The sequence below is a fragment of the Somniosus microcephalus genome, chromosome 6 (assembly GCF_052327205.1).
Source record: "Somniosus microcephalus isolate GS21.2 chromosome 6, FLI_Smic_1.0, whole genome shotgun sequence".
Lineage (NCBI taxonomy): Eukaryota > Metazoa > Chordata > Chondrichthyes > Squaliformes > Somniosidae > Somniosus > Somniosus microcephalus.
Window position 1 is genome coordinate 142323151 of NC_140992.1, and position 17922 is coordinate 142341072.

A 17922-nucleotide genomic window follows, 5' to 3' on the forward strand; every position below is an offset into this window, starting at 1 on the left:
TGAAGAAGTCTCTTCAGGAAAGATGTCTGGACTTGGAACAAAAGCTGGCTAACGCCCAGCTGGGTATGGAGGAAATAGAAGACCCTCTCGCTGGCCTAGATCAGGACGACACCGAATATTACCATGACCTATTGAGTGACACTGAATATTATAGTGACCTGGTCTGCCCAGCTTGTGATGAAAACTCCCAAAGTGCAGAAACCATGATGAATCACAAAAAGTCTAAGAAACACCGGGAGATGGTGGCGCTACTACTGAAAAAGGAGGAAGAGAAGGAGAAACTTTGCATGCAGCTGGCAGCTGACAGTGGAGCCCAGAGAGGATCCAAGAAGCAGAAAAGGAAAAGTCGAAACAGAAGATGACCCATCTGAACCATTATCACCTCTACCAGATCACACACGTGGTCCCTCCGAACGGAGCCAAATCAGTTCGGAAGTTCAAGCTGTTAAATCCATGAAAGGACTATTGAATGAGTAACGTGAACCGACTACACCACAGAGATTGAATCTGTGAACTGTTTTCCGCAGAGACTGAATCTGTGATCTGTTTTGACATGAAGTTATATATGTATATATGTTATTATGTTACGTTAAACATGAAGTTATATATGTATATCTGTTATTACGTTAGGTTAAATGGGGGGATGACTATAAAGCTAAGAAGGGAGGAGTGTTGTGTATGTAACCTGTTCCACCTTAAGAGAGCTTAAGCCTGTTCCACCTTAAGAGATGTACTACTTTCTCAGGCTGCTGTAGACGTAATACCGGGGGTGAACACACTGGTATATAAGCACTGTGCAGTAATCTTGTATTCAGAATAGTCCCTACCTCCAACCAGTAAAGACCTGTTTTTGATTGTTATTAATTAGTCTGTGTCTTAATTAACTAGATAACTCACAGATTTAACAGCGCCCAACTGACCAACCCGTCTATATCGTCCTGTAGCCTGAGGCTTTCCTCCTTGCAATTTACCACCCCACCAATTTTCGTGTCATCTGCAAACTTACTGATCATCCCTTTTACATTCTCATCCAAATCATTTATGTAGATCACAAACAACAAGGGACCCAGCACCGATCCCTGAGGTACCCCACTGGACACAGGCTTCCAGTCACAAAAGCAACCTTCGACCATCACCCTCTGCCTCCTGCCACTCAGCCAGTTTAGGATCCAACGCGCCAAGGCACCCTGGATCCCATGGGCTCTTACCTTCTTGACCAGTCTCCTATGCGGGACTTTGTCAAAAGCTTTACTGAAGTCCATGTAAACCACATCCACAGCATTTCCCTCATCCACCTCCCTAGTCACCCCCTCGAAAAATTCAATCAGATTTGTCAGACATGATTTACCCTTGACAAAGCCATGCTGACTATCGCCGATTAATCCTTGCCTCTCCAAGTGGAGACTAATTTTGTCCCTCAGAATTTTTTCCAATAATTTCCCTACCACAGATGTTAGGCTCACTGGCCTGTAATTCCCTGGTTTATCCCTGCTACCCTTCTTGTATAATGGTACTACATTAGCTGTTCTCCAGTCCTCTGGTACATCCCCTGTGGCCAGAGAGGTTCTGAAAATTTGTGTCAGAGCCACTGCAATCTCCTCCTTTGCCTCCCACAGCAGCCTGGGATACATCTCGTCCGGGCCTGGGGATTTATCCACTTTTTGGCCTGCTAAAACCGCTAGCACCTCCTCCCTCTCGATGCTAATATGTTCAAGTATGTCACAGTCCCCTTGCCCGATTTCTATGTCTGCATCGTCTTTCTCCATAGTGAACACAGATGCAAAAAATTCATTTCAAACCCCGCCTACATCATCTGGTTCTACACACAGATTGCCACTTTGGTCCCTAATGGGCCCTACCCTTTCCCTGGTTATCCTCTTGCCCTTAATATACTTATAAAACATCTTAGGATTTTCCTTTATTTTGCTCGCCAGTGTTATTTCATGGCCCCTCCTCGCCCTCCTAATTTCTTTTTTAAGTATGCCCCTGCACTTTTTATACTCCTCTAGGGCTTCTTCCGTCTTTAGTCTTTTGTAACTGCCAAAAGCCCCCCTTTTATTTCTAATGCATTTTTGTATCTCCCTTGTCATCCAAGGTTCCCTTTGCTTGTTGGTCCCACCCTTGACCTTTACAGGAACATGTTGGCGCTGTACTCTCTCTATTTCCCTTCTGAAAGTCTCCCACTGTTTTGATGTGGATTTTCCTATAAGTAGCTGCTCCCAGTCCACTTTGGCCAGATCCTGCCTTATCATATTAAAATCGGCCTTCCCCCAATTTAGAACCCTTATTTCCGGGCCGTCTTTGTCTTTTTCCATGACCACCTTAAATTTCACCGAATTATGGTCACTGTCGCCAAAATGCTCTCCTACTGATACTTCCACCACTTGCCCGGCTACATTCCCCAGAATTAGGTCCAGTACCGCCCCCTCTCTTGTAGGACTTTCTACATGTTGGCTCAAAAAGCTCTCCTGGATGCACTTTAAGAATTCTGCACCCTCTGAGCCTTTCACACTCTGACTATCCCAATTTATATTGGGGAAGTTGAAATCCCCCACTATTATTACCCTATTATTTTCACACTTCTCTGAGATTTGCCTACATATCTGTTCCTCTATCTCCCCCTGACTGTTTGGGGGCCTATAGTACACTCCCAGCAAAGTGCTTGACCCCTTTTTGTTTTTAAGTTCTACCCATATGGCCTCATTTGAGGAACCCGCTAATATATCATCCCTCCTTACAGCAGTAATTGACTCCTTAATTAATATTGCAACACCCCCTCCCCTTTTACACCCCCCTCTGTCTCGCCTGAAGATTCTATACCCCGGAATATTGAGCTGCCAGTCCTGACCCTCCCTCAACCATGTCTCCGTGATGGCAACAATATCGTACTCCCAGGTGTTCAACAACAACTTCAGTTCATCCACCTTATTTGCAAGACTCCTTGCATTAAAATAAATGCCTTCCAGCCCTGCCATATTCCCTTTTGCCTTCACATATTTGCTCTGCCTTCCCAGCTGACTTGTTTTTTCCTCTGTATTTGGCTGTAAATCACCCCCTACTATAGCTCCACTCTGTACCCCATCCCCCTGCCAAGTTAGTTTAAACCCCCCCCAGCAGTGCTAGCAAACCTCCCCGCAAGGATATTGGTTCCCCTCTGGTTCAGGTGTAAACCGTCCGACTTGTACAAGTCCCACCTTTCCCAGAAGCAGACCCAGTGATCCAGGAAACTAAAGCCCTCCCTCCTGCACCATCCCTTTAGCCACGCATTCATCTGTTCTATCTTCCTATTTCTATACTCACTAGCACGTGGCACCGGGAGTAATCCAGAGATTACAACCTTTGAGGTCCTGCTCTTTAATCCTTCACCTAGCTCCCTAAATTCTTGCTGCAGGACCTCATCCCTCTTTTTACCTATGTCGTTGGTACCAATGTGGACCACGACCTCTGGCTGTTCACCCTCCCCCTCCAGAATGCCCTGCAGCCGCTCAGTGATATCCTTGACCCTGGCACCAGGGAGGCAACAAACCATCCTGGATTCACGTCTACGGCCACAGAAACGCCTGTCTGTTCCCCTTACTATAGAATCCCCTACCACTATTGCTCTCCCACTCTTTTTCCCCCCTTCCTGGGCAGCAGGAGCACCCCCAGTGCCAGGAAGTTGGCTGCTGCTGCCTTCCCCTGGTGAGTCATCCCCCTCAACAGTATCCAAAGCGGTATACTTGTTTGAGAGGGGAATGGTCACAGGGCTCTCCTGCACTACCTGCCTGCTTCTATTGCTCCGCCTGGTGGTCACCCATTTCCTGTCTTCCTGTGCAGCCCTTCCCTGCGGTGTGACCAACTCACTAAACGTGTTATCCACGACCCTCTCAGCATCGTGAATGCTCAACAACCCATCCACCCGCAGCTCCAGCGCCTCAATGCGGTCTGCTAGTAGCTGCAGATGGATGCATCTCTGGCACACGTGGTCATCAGGGGCACCGGGGTCCCTGAATTCCCACATAGAGCAAGAGGAGCATATCACGGGGCTGGGCTCACCTGGCATGACCTTCCCTTTACTTAATTTAAATTTATTTACTATCACCAATTAAAATTATCTCTAAGGCGCTTGTAGTCTACCAACAGTCCCTGCTACACCAGAAAAGACCCTAGTAACTCTAAACTACAGAGTTAAAGTTTAAAAAAGAGAAATACTCACCAACCAATCACTTACCTGCTCCCTGGTGACGTCACACACTGATTACTTTTTACCTCTCTCCCCGCTGCTGAGTTGGTATGCCTTGTAGCTGCCGCCGGTTTTCAAGCCGGGCTCCTCCTCCGCTGCTGCTCTCCCCCGAACTGGTCGGGCCTTGTAGCTGCCGCCGGTTTTCAAGCCGGGCTCCTCCTCCGCTGCTGCTCTCCCCCGAACTGGTCGGGCCTTGTAGCTGCTGCCGGTTTTCAAGCCGGGCTCCTCCTCCGCTGCTGCTCTCCCCCGAACTGGTCGGGCCTTGTAGCTGCCGCCGGTTTTCAAGCCGGGCTCCTCCTCCGCTGCTGCTCTCCCCCGAACTGGTCGGGCCTTGTAGCTGCCGCCGGTTTTCAAGCCGGGCTCCTCCTCCGCTGCTGCTCTCCCCCGAACTGGTCGGGCCTTGTAGCTGCCGCCGGTTTTCAAGCCGGGCTCCTCCTCCGCTGCTGCTCTCCCCCGAACTGGTCGGGCCTTGTAGCTGCCGCCGGTTTTCAAGCCGGGCTCCTCCTCCGCTGCTGCTCTCCCCCGAACTGGTCGGGCCTTGTAGCTGCCGCCGGTTTTCAAGCCGGGCTCCTCCTCCGCTGCTGCTCTCCCCCGAACTGGTCGGGCCTTGTAGCTGCCGCCGGTTTTCAAGCCGGGCTCCTCCTCCGCTGCTGCTCTCCCCCGAACTGGTCGGGCCTTGTAGCTGCCGCCGGTTTTCAAGCCGGGCTCCTCCTCCGCTGCTGCTCTCCCCCGAACTGGTCGGGCCTTGTAGCTGCCGCCGGTTTTCAAGCCGGGCTCCTCCTCCGCTGCTGCTCTCCCCCGAACTCCATTTGATGCTGTACACCCCCACCCCACACCAACACCATAAAGCATCCCTATAATGACCAAGCCATTCCTTTCACACTCATTAGCCATTGTGGGGTGTACTGTTATGTCTCACCATTCACTGCAACTCACAAAGCCATTTCCAAAGGTGCACACAAGTCTGTCCAAGAACGCAAAGTGTTGAAAATAAAGATTTCAATGTTTGACAACATTAACAGAAATGTCACATTAACATTGGCTAAAACACCCTGTGCCTACCCTTGTGTGTTGTTACTTGACATGCTTGCACTAGGATGAGGGTGACTGTGAAGGGTGGCTAGTGAGATGGGGAAGTGATAATGTAGATAGAGAGGGATGGGTGGAGGTGCAAGGTAAGTTTGTGTGAATAAGGGTGTTCAGGAGTAGGATAGGGAAGGCAGAGTGATGGGGATGTGGTGAGTGGCACAGTAGGATGAGTTTGATTGTGGCTTTGCAGTAACGTTTCGTGATCTACTGTGATCATTGAAAGGTTTGCGCCACTGCAGCCTGGTCCTCCTAATGACTTCTCTTCTTCTGTCCTCCTGTGCAATATGCAACCAGGCTGCGTTGATCTCCTCGGTAGGTTTCTTCCGCCCATGGGAAGGGAAGAGGTCCTCCCTGCATGCTGTGACTCCCTCCATAAGCATATGGAGGGAGTCATTGGAGAGCCTGGGTGCAGGCGTGCACCTCTGTGCAGTGTTTGTCAGTATTTGCAGCACCTCAATGCTGTAGAACACTGACAGCAGAACTGTCAAAATCAATTTGCGTATGGTCCCTTTAAGGAAGCCGGCTGATGACGTGTCATCAAATGTCGTCATCAGACCCGCTTCCTTCAATTGGCCGCGAAACATGCTGGGCATGCTTAACAAGCCCAATCAATGTAAAATCCTTTTCACAGGGCGGGCTGGAGCCAGCAGTGGGGTCACACCCCGCCACCGGCCCCACCAGACCCGCCTCAGTAGGCGAAATCGCAGCCTTCATTATCTTTCCTACCACCGATGTTAAGCTGACTGATCCATAGTTCCCTGAACATGTTTGATCTCCCTTCTTAAATATAGGTAAAGCATTAAGAGGGAAAAATTGGGTTGCTTTGCGCCTCCCATTAGCGCCCTAAGACGGCGATAACGGGGCGTAAAGGAACTAGCGCCTGGGCGCGCCGCTACCCACGCCTCCTGCGAAATTGAGCGGGAGGTTAGCGGCAGCGCTAACCAGCAGCGCCCTGTGGTGCTGCGCCGCCAGCGATGACATCATTGCCATGCGCAGCGCCCCGCTTGCACCCCGGCCGCGAACTTCGGGAGCGCCCCCTGACTTACCGCCGGACGCTATGTCCGACGGGGTCAGGGGGGTCTACCTGCGGCCGGGGAGGCGCAATTTAAAGGCGAGGTGCACGGCGGCCATTTTTGTTGCTGGCAACCTGCGAGGACCTGTCTGCGCTCCCGTCCCCGGCCTCCTGAACGCCCCCCGCCCCCCCCCCCCATCCCCGCAGATTGCCGGCTGCACTCCAAGAGCCTGGCACTTCTCTTGAGTGCAGGCTTCTTTTGCCGTCACTCCTGATCCCCGGGGGCCCAGCTGGGCCCTGGGTTGCGCTGTGCAAGGCCCCTCCCCTTTAAGAAGGTGAGGAAGGTCTGCAATACCGCGGTGCGACATGCCGCAGCGCATGGCCCTGCGGCACATAGCACCGCGATATTGATTTGCAGTGCCCCAAGAGGGAATCAGGGTGCTTCCAGTAGCGCCCTGCTTCCCTCTTGGTGTGCAACCACTCAAGTTCCGGCGCGGGGGTGCTAATTTTTCCGGGTCGCTAAAAGTAGCGCCCCAGCGATGTTAGCGCCCCATTTAGCCCTAACTATCCATCAGTCCTCTGGCACTACACTTTTTACTAAAGAATTATTAAATACGTGTGAAAGTGTCTCTGCTATCTATTCTCTAGATTCTTTTAAAATACATGGATGCAATCTGTCCAAACCAAGGTTTTTATCCTATTTCAGTTTGATTAGTTTATTTAATATTTCTCCTCTTTTAATTTTAAATGCTGTTATATAATTTCTAATCTCATCTTCCGATGTCATGCCCACCTGATCCGCCTCCCTGGTAAACACTGAAGCAAAATGATTATTTAATATTTCTGCCATTTCGCTATCGCTGCCTGTGATTTTATCCTGTCCATCCCTTAGTGGCCCTATTCCCATCCTGACTTTTCTTTTTTTATTTGTGTCTGTAGAATATTTTACTATTTTGCTTTATGTTCCTTGATAATTTAATTTCATAGTTCCTCTCTGCCTTCCTAATTGTTTTTTGACTTCTCTCCTAATCTCTTCGCATTCTCTCATGTCATGCTCTCCCCTGCTGTCCATGTACTTAGTGTATGCCTCTTTCCTTACCCTTAATTTTTCCCTTATGTCTTTATTCATCCCTGGTGTCTCATTAGTGTTTAGTTTGTTCTTGTTTATTAGCAGAATATATTTTCCTGCACTCTGTTGAACACCATTTTAAATGTTCCCCATTGCTGTTCTATATCATTGTTTGCCAATATTGTTGTCCATTTTATTTTCCCAAGTTTTATTCTCAGTTACGCAATATCAGCTTCCCTCCAATCTATTACCCTGGGCTTTGTGATGATTATTACCTTTTCAATTATTATCTTAAAACCGTATTATATTATGGTCACATAAAATGAAGTTAAATATCAAAAACCCAAAATGCTGATGTTATAGTTCCAAGTTAACTATTACCAAGACAGGCCAAGCTACATCGCAGATTGCATAAAGTAGATTTAAAAACAGATCAGAAAAGATTGGTTGACAATCCAAGTAAATGGCCCAGATTTTGCAGTGGTAATGATGGCAAAACTGTTAGTGTTCACCGTCATTACCCCTCTGAAACTGACCGTAACTTCAGGATTTAGCGCATGTGCAGATAAACGTGGAAATCCTGAAGTTGCAGTAAATCATTCCCTGCTCCAACACAGGCTGCGCTGTGGAACTTCCCAGAGCCGACAATCACTGAAATCATTTGAACTGATGAAAACTTCCCCTTTTCCACTCTAAGATCGCTGTTAAGCACCCCATAAAAAGTTAAGCCTTGTTCATTGAGGTGTAATTTGGTTTTTAATAGTGTCTAAGTAATAACTACTGCTGAACAACTGTTCTGACCCTGAAAAACTAATTTTATATTTGTGGAATGTCAAATTTTTCCATTATGATAAAAATTACTAGATTTTTAAAATAATAAAACATTTTAATTTTTTTTCATAATTTGTTTGATATTTCAGCTTCTACCTTAATCCCATGTGTATGTTCCAATCTTTATTTTGCTCTCTTTAAAAGTTGTCAAAAGTGAATGATAAAAGCTGCTTTTTATTTCCTGGTTTGCTGTCTGTGAGAATTCTTCAATGTGATTGGCTGCTTAGCCAGCTTGATGACATCACTGCTGCTGGACGCTGGAAAGCCCCTACAGACAGCACTACAATCAAATTAATGTTGAGAAAGCTAAAGTCTTCACCACAGAGATCGCAAGATCTTTGTGGGCAGCTTTCATCGAGGTCAGCGTTGAGCGCCATCGCTTCACCGCTGATGGCAAATTCCAGGCCATCGTAATTATGTTTGTAATTTTACTAATAATATTGGGTTGTGTTTAGCGATCGGGATGTGTTTGCAGATCAGGACTTACCATGTAAATGAAAACAATTGTTTTCTTTGAATCATAGAACAGAAGGAGGCCATTCGGCCCATCGTGCCTGTGCTGCCTCTTTGAAAGAGCTATCCAATTCGTTCTGTTCCCCCGCTCTTTCTTCATAGCCCTGCAAACCTTTCCTCTTCAAGTATATATCCAATTCCCTTTTGAAAGTTACTTTTCTTTTAAGTATTTTTTTAACTCTGTTTCCTTTTGAAGCATTTATTGTTGCTAATCTGCTACTTCACAAGTATGTTTAGCCAAAAGGTTCCTCAAGGATTAATAAAAAAGACAATGAACGATTTGCGTACAAATGTTTACTCCATGGCAGGCAAAACCATAGTCATGGAGTTCATTTTCCACTATTAACCCTTGTCTTTCCTCTTCCCCTCTCCAGCAATCCTGTTTGCAATATCTGTCTTTGGCCCTGCCTTCGGGTACCTACTGGGGTCAGTGATGTTACGTTTATTTGTGGATCTGGACAAGGTGAACCCAGGTAAGTGGAATCCAGTGAAAAATGCTATGTTCATAACTGGACGTAGAAACAAAATAAAGGGTTTTCTCCTTTTCGTGTATCTGATAATCCAAATTTCATTGTGCTTTCCAAAGGCAATTCCTGCTTTATCAGTTTAAATGTAGCAGAAAATAGGCATTTATCTATATATATAAAAGGATAGTGGTGTCTGTCCATCTGTCTGTCCGTCTGACCATCTGTCTGTATGTCTGTATGTCTGTCCGCTATACACACAAAAGTTATAGAGCGTACCTACACATATGTTATATCAAAAGAAAGCTGATGATCAGGTGAGTGTCATAGGCATATTTACTTTTTGGTCAGACAAAAATTGTTCGGACAGTATACAAAAAACTTTCAAATATCCGCTCATTAGCGGTTGACCAATCCTACCGCTCATTAGCATTGAGTGACGTGATGGTTGACCAATCCTACAGTTCAGTGACCTGATGGTTGACCAATTGGTGCGTCACGGGCGGGACCTAATCCTGCAGCCTACCGAAACATTGCCGCCATTTTTTCCCCTGCTTTTACCAGCAATCCTGCAGCCTCCCAAAACGTAGCCTCCCATTTTCCCCCCTGCTTTTCCTCAACAGCGAGTGGGGCAGCTGCGTCGGCCCGCCAGAGCGGGAGGTGAGTTGGGGTCACTCGGGCCGGGCCTCACAACCGCTCGGCCCGAGACACAGAGCGGGGGAGCGGCAGCGGGCGGCCGTCAACCGCGCTGCCTGAGACACAGAGCGGGGCAGCGGCCGGCCGTCAACCGCGCGGCCCTCTAAACTGCCCTGGCAACGCCGGGCCCCCCCAGCTAGTGAAGTAATAAATGTGCATGTGTTCAATATATCACTGAGAAGCACCTTAATTATTCATGATTTATCCGATCTCTTCTAAAACAGCATAGAAAGTAACTGTAGCTGCCTCTCTGACTTTAATCATTAATCTTATGTAGAAATGGTTGCATCTCTTCCTCCCCCAACTCTCAACTTACATTGTTAGATGCATCACCTGCCAGATGAACATAGCCAGAGCTATTGAAATCCTTCACTGGGTTTGGCTGCCTTCCAACAGGACTGGTTAATGACTGCCTACCCAGTTTACAGCATTGATGTACAAGACCAGATATTGAGTTAAGTGAAGCATACACAACCAGGCCTGAGTTAATTGTCAGCTACACCCAGGTCGATATATATTCAATTCCTTTAGGCCTGTTTTTGAGCCTGAAACGGGGAGGCCTGAGTCCGGACTGGAATTGGTCCTCGGTCTTCATTTACCGTTATTTGGTTGAGCTGCTGGTGCCTGTTATGCCCCCCACAGCCCATTTTACAAGGATGAATTTCAGGCCACCTGCCTCCCTGGCAGTGACCTGAAGGTAAGACCCGAGAGGGAGGAGAGCATCAAACTTAAAAAAAGAATAACCTACCTTTTTGGTGGTGGCAGATTCCTAGACAGTATCCACGCCTGGAAACCCAGGCTACGCGACATTTAGGTTCCAATCCTAGGAGCAGACTGACACTGAGATCTCCCAAACAGACATACCTCATGAGCTTCATTACCCGGCTATCTTGCACTAAACTAAAGGGTTCCTGTTAGCAACAAAACATGTCAGCTCGCCACAGATGGGAAACTGACACATAGGGCAATGGTCTACTTCGAGTCTGTGCAGTGATATCAACCAATGATGTCAACAGAAATAAGTACACTTAAAAAAAAATATTTTCATTGAGCTTTGACTAATTTGGAATGATGAATATCAATGCAGACTAATGGAGCATTTTCCCAGATTTCGCATCCACTGTCAGTGTTTTTAAGACAAACATGGTGTGGCTGGATGCAGAGTCAAGCACACACTCTGCTGCCCTAATCATAGGAACAAGAGGAGCCCATTCATCCCCTTGAGCCTGTTCAGCCATTCAATGAGATCATGACTGATCTGTATCTTAACTCAATTTACCCGCCCTGGTTCCGTAACCCTTAATACCCTTGCCTAACAAAAATCTATCAATCTCAGTTTTAAAATGTTCAATTGACCCCCAGCCTCAACAGCTTTTTGGGAGAGTTCCAGATTTCCACTACCCTTTATGTGAAGAAGTGCATCCTGACATTACCTCTAGCTCTAATTGTAAGGTTATGCCCCCTTGTTCTGGACTCCCCCTAGCAGAGGAAATAGTTTATCTCTATCTACCCTACCAACTCCTTTAATTATCAGTACCCAGAACTGAATGCAGTGTCCAGATGGGGTCTGACCAAGGCTCTGTACAACTAAAGCATCACTTCCTCCCCTTTGTATTCCAGCCCCCTCGAGATAAAGGCCAATATTCCATTAGCCTTTTAAATTTTTTTGTACCTATCCACCAGCTTGGACTTGGACCCTTAAATCTCTCTGTTCCTCCACAGTTCCTAGCTTTTCAGAAGAACATCTTCCACTGCACCACTTGTCATATTCATTTTCCACACTAGCCATCCTTTGGGCTTGCTTCAGTGAGCTTTCCAACTGGGGCCAGTCTATAAGCACTTTTGACACAATCAGCCATTCTCCCTTGGAACTGCTTTATGGTTGTTCCTTATGGTTGTTCCAACCTCCTGCAGCTTACAGCTGGGAGGTGACAGCTGCTCCCATGCTCCTGGAGGGAGCTGCTTTTCCAGGGAGCGTGTCGTGGGACTTTCCATCCATTAATCACAAACTGCACTCCTGAGATCTCCTGCAGTCTGATCCCTGCAAACCAGCATCATAAAGCGGAGATCCAAGGCAATCTGTGTGGACTGGACTCAAATCTAAATATTAAAGGTGAAATGGTAGACGTGAGAGTCTCTTCCTTTTGTTTATTTATTTATTTAAATACATCATTTTTCATTCAGATTATGCACAGTTTATTTCCACTGACAGGAGGGTCGGTAATCAGAGGACATAGATTTAATATCATTGACAGAAGAACCAGAGGAGAGATGAGGAGACATTTTTTACACAGCGAGTTGTGATCTGGAACGCACTGCCTGAAAGGGCGGTGGAAGCTGATTTAATAGTGTCTTCTAAAGGGAATTGGATAAGTACTTGGAAAGGAAAAAAAATTGCACGGCTATGGGGAAAGAGCAGGGGGAGTGGAAGCTCTTTCAAAGAGCCAGCACAGACTCAATGGGTCGAATGGCCTCCTTCTGTGCTGTATGATTCTATGATTCTATTTTATTCTAAAATTGAAAACTGCCACAGTCACAGATAACTGTGTCTCCTTGTTTTGTTACTTTCCTCAGCTACCATTGATATGAAGCCCACTGACCCCCGGTGGATTGGTGCCTGGTGGCTGGGATTGCTGATATCCAGCAGCGTTCTGGCCATCATCTCTGTTCCTTATTTCTTTTTCCCTCGACAAATGATCCCTCAAAAGGTAAGACTCCAAGTTTAGATGACCTTCACCTTTATTTAATAACTGTTTGATCTCCTGTGACGTTGCCCATTGACGAAATAGATTACTTTTTAAGCCCAATCACTGTTGTTATGTAGGCAAACACAGTAGCCAATTGATGCAGAGTAAGATCCCACAAACAACAGTTAGATAAATAATCAGTTAATCTGCTTTTGGTGTTATCAGTTGATGGATAAATGTTGGCCCAGGCACCAGGAGAACTCATGGCCGTTGACTCATGGCCTGGGAATTTCCTCAGAGCTGCTCCAGCTCCACCACCGTAACTTCGCCAGTAGTGCAGTGGGAGTGCGCCATAACTTAGCTGGGAGTGTGCCGAAAGTGTGCCACAACTCTGCTGGGAGTGCGCTGGAAGTGCGCTGTAACTTTGCCAAGAATGTGCCAGAAGTGCACTGTAACTTCGAGAGTGTGCGGAAACCCTGTTTACATGCATAGACAGGATTTCTGTGCACTCCTGGCAAAGCGGGAGCAACTCCAAGGAAATTGCCGGCTGTGGAATCACAGTTACAATTGTGCATGTCTGTAGACTGGCCACATCTCCCTCAGTGTAGTGGTAGCCTCAGTATACCATGCACGCACCTCTCTGTGGCTCATGGCTGTTTTGAGAATTCGGCACCGCTCAACCTCAACTTGAGTGCTGCGCCCGATTCTCGTTATCTCATCATAGGAAGACCACTAATACAAAACGAAATACTGCAGATGCTGGAAATCTGAAATAAACAGAAAATGCTGGCTTCTCTTCCCGTTCCCACATCGTTACCTCTGGTGTCCCCCAAGGATCGATCCTTGGCCCCCCACCTATTTCTCATCTACAGGTTGCCCGTTGGCAACATCATCTGAAAACACAGCGTCAATTTCCGCATGTACGCTGATGACACCCACTTCTACCTCACCACCGCCTCTCTCGACCCCTCCACGGTGTCTAAATTGTCAGACTGCTTGTCTCACATACAGTTCTGGATGAGCAAAAATTTTCTTCAATTAAATATTGGGAAGACTGAAGCCACTGTTTTCGGTCCCCGCCACAAACTCCATTCCCTAGCCACTGACTCCATCCCTCTCCCTAACATCTGTCTGAAGCTGAACCTTGGTGTCAAATTTGACCCTGAAATGAGCTTCTGACCACATATCCGTAGCATAACAAAGACTGCCTACTTCCACCTCCATAACATCGCCCGTCTCTGCCCTTGCCTCAACTCATCCGCTGCTGAAACCCTCATTCATGCCTTTGTTACCTCTAGACGTGACTATTCCAACGCACTCCTGGCTGGCCTCCCACATTCAACCCTACGTAAACTTGAGGTAATCCAAAACTCGGCTGCCCGTGTCCTAACTCGCACCAAGTCCTGTTCGCTCATCACCCCTGTGCTCACTGACCTACATTGGCTCCCAGTTAAGCAGCGCCTCGATTTCAAAATTCTCATCCTTGTTTTCAAATCCCTCCATGGCCTCACCCCTTCCTATCTCTGTAATCCCCTTCAGCCCCACAACCCCCCAAGATATCTGCGCTCCTCTAATTCTGCCCTCTTAAGCATCCCTGATTATAATCACTCAACCTTTGGTGGCCGTGCCTTCTGTTGCCTAGGCCCTGAGCTCTGGAATTCCCTGCCTAAAACTCTCTGCCTCGCTACCTCTCTTTCCTTCTTTAAGACGCTCCTTAAAACCTACCTCCTTGACCAACTTTTGGTCACCTGCCCTAACTTATCCTTATGTGGCTCGGCGTCAAATTGTTTTGTCTTAAAATACTCCTGTGCAGTGGCTTGGGACATTTTACTACATTAAAGGTGCTATATAAATACAAGTTGATGTTGTTGTTGAAATACTCAGCAGGTCTGGCAGTACCTGTGGAGAGAGAAACAGAGTAAACATTTCAGGTCGATGTCCATTTTGGGCCTGGAGAGGTGATCTTATTGAAACATAGACGATTCTGAAGGGGATTGACAGGGTAGATGCTGAGAGGTTGTTTCCCCTGGCTGGAGTGACTAGAACTAGAGGGCATAGTCTCAGGATAGGGGTCGGTCATTTAAGACCGAGATGAGGAGGAATTTCTTCACTCAGAGGGTTGTGAATCTTAGGAATTCTCTACCCCAAAGGGCTGTGGATGCTGAATCATTGAACATATTCAAGGCTGAGATCGATAGATTTTTGGACTCTATGGGAATCAAGGGATATGGGGATCTGGTGGGAAAATGGAGTTGAGGTCGAAGATCAGCCATGATCTTATTGAACCTCCACAGATGCTAACTGACCTGCTGAGTATTTCCAACATTTTCAGTTTCTATTATAGGAAAAAAACTATTGGTCTTGAGAGGGTACAGAGTCAAGCAAGAAAGGTGATTTGAAGAATTGTGCTTCGATTCTATGACAAAGGGTTAATGAAATTCACTTTGGTCTATTTCAAAAAGAGTATTCTGTTGAGATACCGCGGCAAACGTGGGAGTCGAGACCAGAGCTATTGAAAACACAACTGCTTTATTCCAACCACATGACAAACAGGAACTAGAAAAGCCCGTGCATCCACTTAAATACTTCCCAGACAGGAAGTGCTCCCGGCAGCCTGTCCCTGCGGGAAACAAGTTGCTGGAGGAAAGGGCCCCCGGCTGGGGGCTTCTGCTTAGACTGTCTGTGCCGCCGTGAGCGGATTATGTCCAGTGGTGGCGTGTCGCCACAGAGCTCCCCCCAGAATCCGCTTAGGAGGAGTGGACGAGTCGTGACGGTGGTCTAATGGTTCTGCCGCAGCGGCTCTGAGTGGTCGCCGGTCTGGTTGGTTGGGTCGGGCGGTTCGCCGCCGGCTGTGCTGGCTTGCCGGGGGGACGGCCTCTAGTTGGAGGCTGGGCCACGGGGACCTGTTCCCCTGGTTCTGTGTGTGCTGCTTTGAGCCGGTCGATGGAGACTGTCTCGACCCTGTCGCCGAGTCGCAGCTTGAAGAACTTGTCCCCGGTTTGTAGTACCTCGTACGGACCGTCGTACGGGGGTCGCAGGGGCCCGCGGTGCGCGTCGTGTCGTACAAAGACGAAGCGCGCCTGCTGTAAATTTGGCGGGACATGAGGTGCGAGTTCACCGTGTCGGTTGACCGGAAGTGGGGCGAACTGCTGAGCGGAAGAGAAAGAGTCGAGCCGCTGCTGTTCGGCCGACCAAGGCTTGGTAGGCTCTGGAAGGAATTCGCCTGGGACGCGCAGCGGTTGTCCGTAGACTAACTCCGCTGCCGAGGACTGGAGGTCTTCCTTGACCGTGGTGCGTAGGCCGAGTAGCACCCACGGTAGGCGGTCAGTCCAGGTACTGTCCTGCAGGCCGGCGCGGAGTGAGGCCTTGAGTGACCTGTGGAAGCGTTCACAAAGTCCGTTGGCCTGCGGGTGGTACGCCGTGGTGCGGTGGAGCGTCACCCCGAGGTTGCGTGCTGTGGCCGTCCAGAGTTCGGAGGTGAACTGGGCGCCTCTGTCGGAGGTTATGTCGGCCGGTATGCCGAACCTCGCAACCCAGGTGTTAACGAACGCCCTGGCGATGTCGGCTGTGGTGGTGGAGGTCAGCGGCACTGCCTCAGGCCAGCGTGTGTAGCGGTCGACCATCGTGAGGAGATAAGTTTGGCCTTGCGATGGCGGCAGGGGACCAACGATGTCGACGTGTACGTGGTCGAAGCGGCGGCTGGGTACCTCGAAGTCTCCCAGGGGTGCTTTGGTGTGCAGCTGTACCTTAGCCTGTTGGCAGGCGAGGCAGGAGGTGGCCCAAGTCCGAACATCTCTGCTGAGGCCGCGCCAGACGAAGCGCTTGGAGAGGAGTTTGACGGATGCGCGGGAACCCGGGTGAGAGAGCCCGTGGAGCGCGTCGAAGACGCGACGGCGCCAGGTCTCAGGGACGACCGTCCTGGGTTGGCCGAGTGAGACGTCGCACGTGACTGCCGTGGCTTCGGGCCCGTGCGCGACCTTGGCTAGGCGTAGCCCTGGCAGGCTGGTAGCCGCCGAGAGGAGGTCTGGGTCCGTGAGCTGGGCCGCTGCTAGTTGTGCGTAGTCGACCGCGAGGTGATTCGCACAGACAGCGGGACGGGAAAGGCAGTCGGCGACCACGTTGTCTCTACCGGAGACGTGCTGAATGTCCGTAGTAAACTCGGAGACGGCCGCGAGCTGGCGTTGCTGCCTAGCGGACCAGGGTTCGGTGTGCTTGGCCATCGCGTATGTGAGCGGCTTGTGGTCCACGTACGCGGTGAAGGGGCGGCCTTCCAGGAGGAACCTGAAATGGCGGACCGACAGGTGGAGTGCGAGAAGCTCGCGGTCGAAAGTGGAGTATTTGACCTCCGGGGGGCGCAGTTGGCGGCTGTAGAAGGCAAGTGGCTGCCACGCGCCATTGACCCACTGCTCGAACACAGCCCCGACCGCGTGGTCGGAGGCGTCGGTGGTGAGCGCGACCCGGGCATCGGCCCTCAGGTGCGCGAGCAGAGTGGCGTCGGCGAGCGCGTTTTTGGTGGCGTCGAAGGCGGCTGCCGTGTCAGTGGTCCAGGCTACGTCCATCTTGCTGGATTTTCCTCGGAGGGAGTCGTATAGGGGCTTCATGAGGGCTGCGGCTCTGGGGATGAACCTGTTGTAGAAGTTCACCATCCCGAGGAACTCCTGGAGGCCCTTGATGGTTGTGGGGCGGGGGAATTGCTGGACGGCCTGCACCTTGTTGGGCAGGGGGATGGCCCCAGCAGGGGTGATGTGGTGACCGATAAAATCGATCTCGGTTAGGCCGAATTGGCACTTCGCCGGGCTGAGGATGAGCCCGTGTTGGGCTAGGCGCCCGAACAGGATGCGAAGGTGTTCGAGGTGTTCCTGTTTGGAGGAGCTGGCCACGAGAATGTCGTCTAGGTAGACGAATAGGAAGTTCAGGTCCCGGAGGACTGAGTCCATAAGGCGCTGGAAAGCCTGTGTTGCATTCTTGAGGCCGAAGGGCATCCTCAGGAACTCGAACAGGCCGAATGGGGTGATGACGGCCGTTTTGGGGATGTCCGCGGGGTGTACGGGGACTTGGTGGTAACCGCGCACCAGGTCGACTTTGGAAAAGACGGTTCGTCCGGCCAGTCGGGCCGAGAAGTCCTGGATGTGTGGCACCGGGTATCGATCGGGGGTGGTGGCGTCGTTGAGGCGGCGGTAGTCCCCGCAAGGGCGCCAGCCTCCGCCGGGCTTGGGGGCGATGTGGAGGGGCGAGGCCCAAGGGCTGCTGGAGCGGCGGATGATGCCGAGTTGTTCCATGTTGGTGAACTCGGCCCGCGCGATTTCCAGCTTGGCCGGGTTGAGTCTGCGGGCGTGGGC

General features: G+C 49.6%; 1 protein-coding gene across 1 annotated transcript in view; it reads left to right on the top strand.

Annotated features, from left to right (window-relative positions):
* LOC147116110 (solute carrier organic anion transporter family member 2A1-like) overlaps positions 1-17922 on the top strand; it is a 380850-nt gene that overhangs the window by 191702 nt on the left and 171226 nt on the right. Inside the window, exons 5-6 of the mRNA XM_085990861.1 lie at positions 9111-9209; positions 12471-12604. Coding sequence (XP_085846987.1) covers positions 9111-9209; positions 12471-12604 — 233 coding nt within the window. The remainder of the gene's footprint in view (positions 1-9110; positions 9210-12470; positions 12605-17922) is intronic.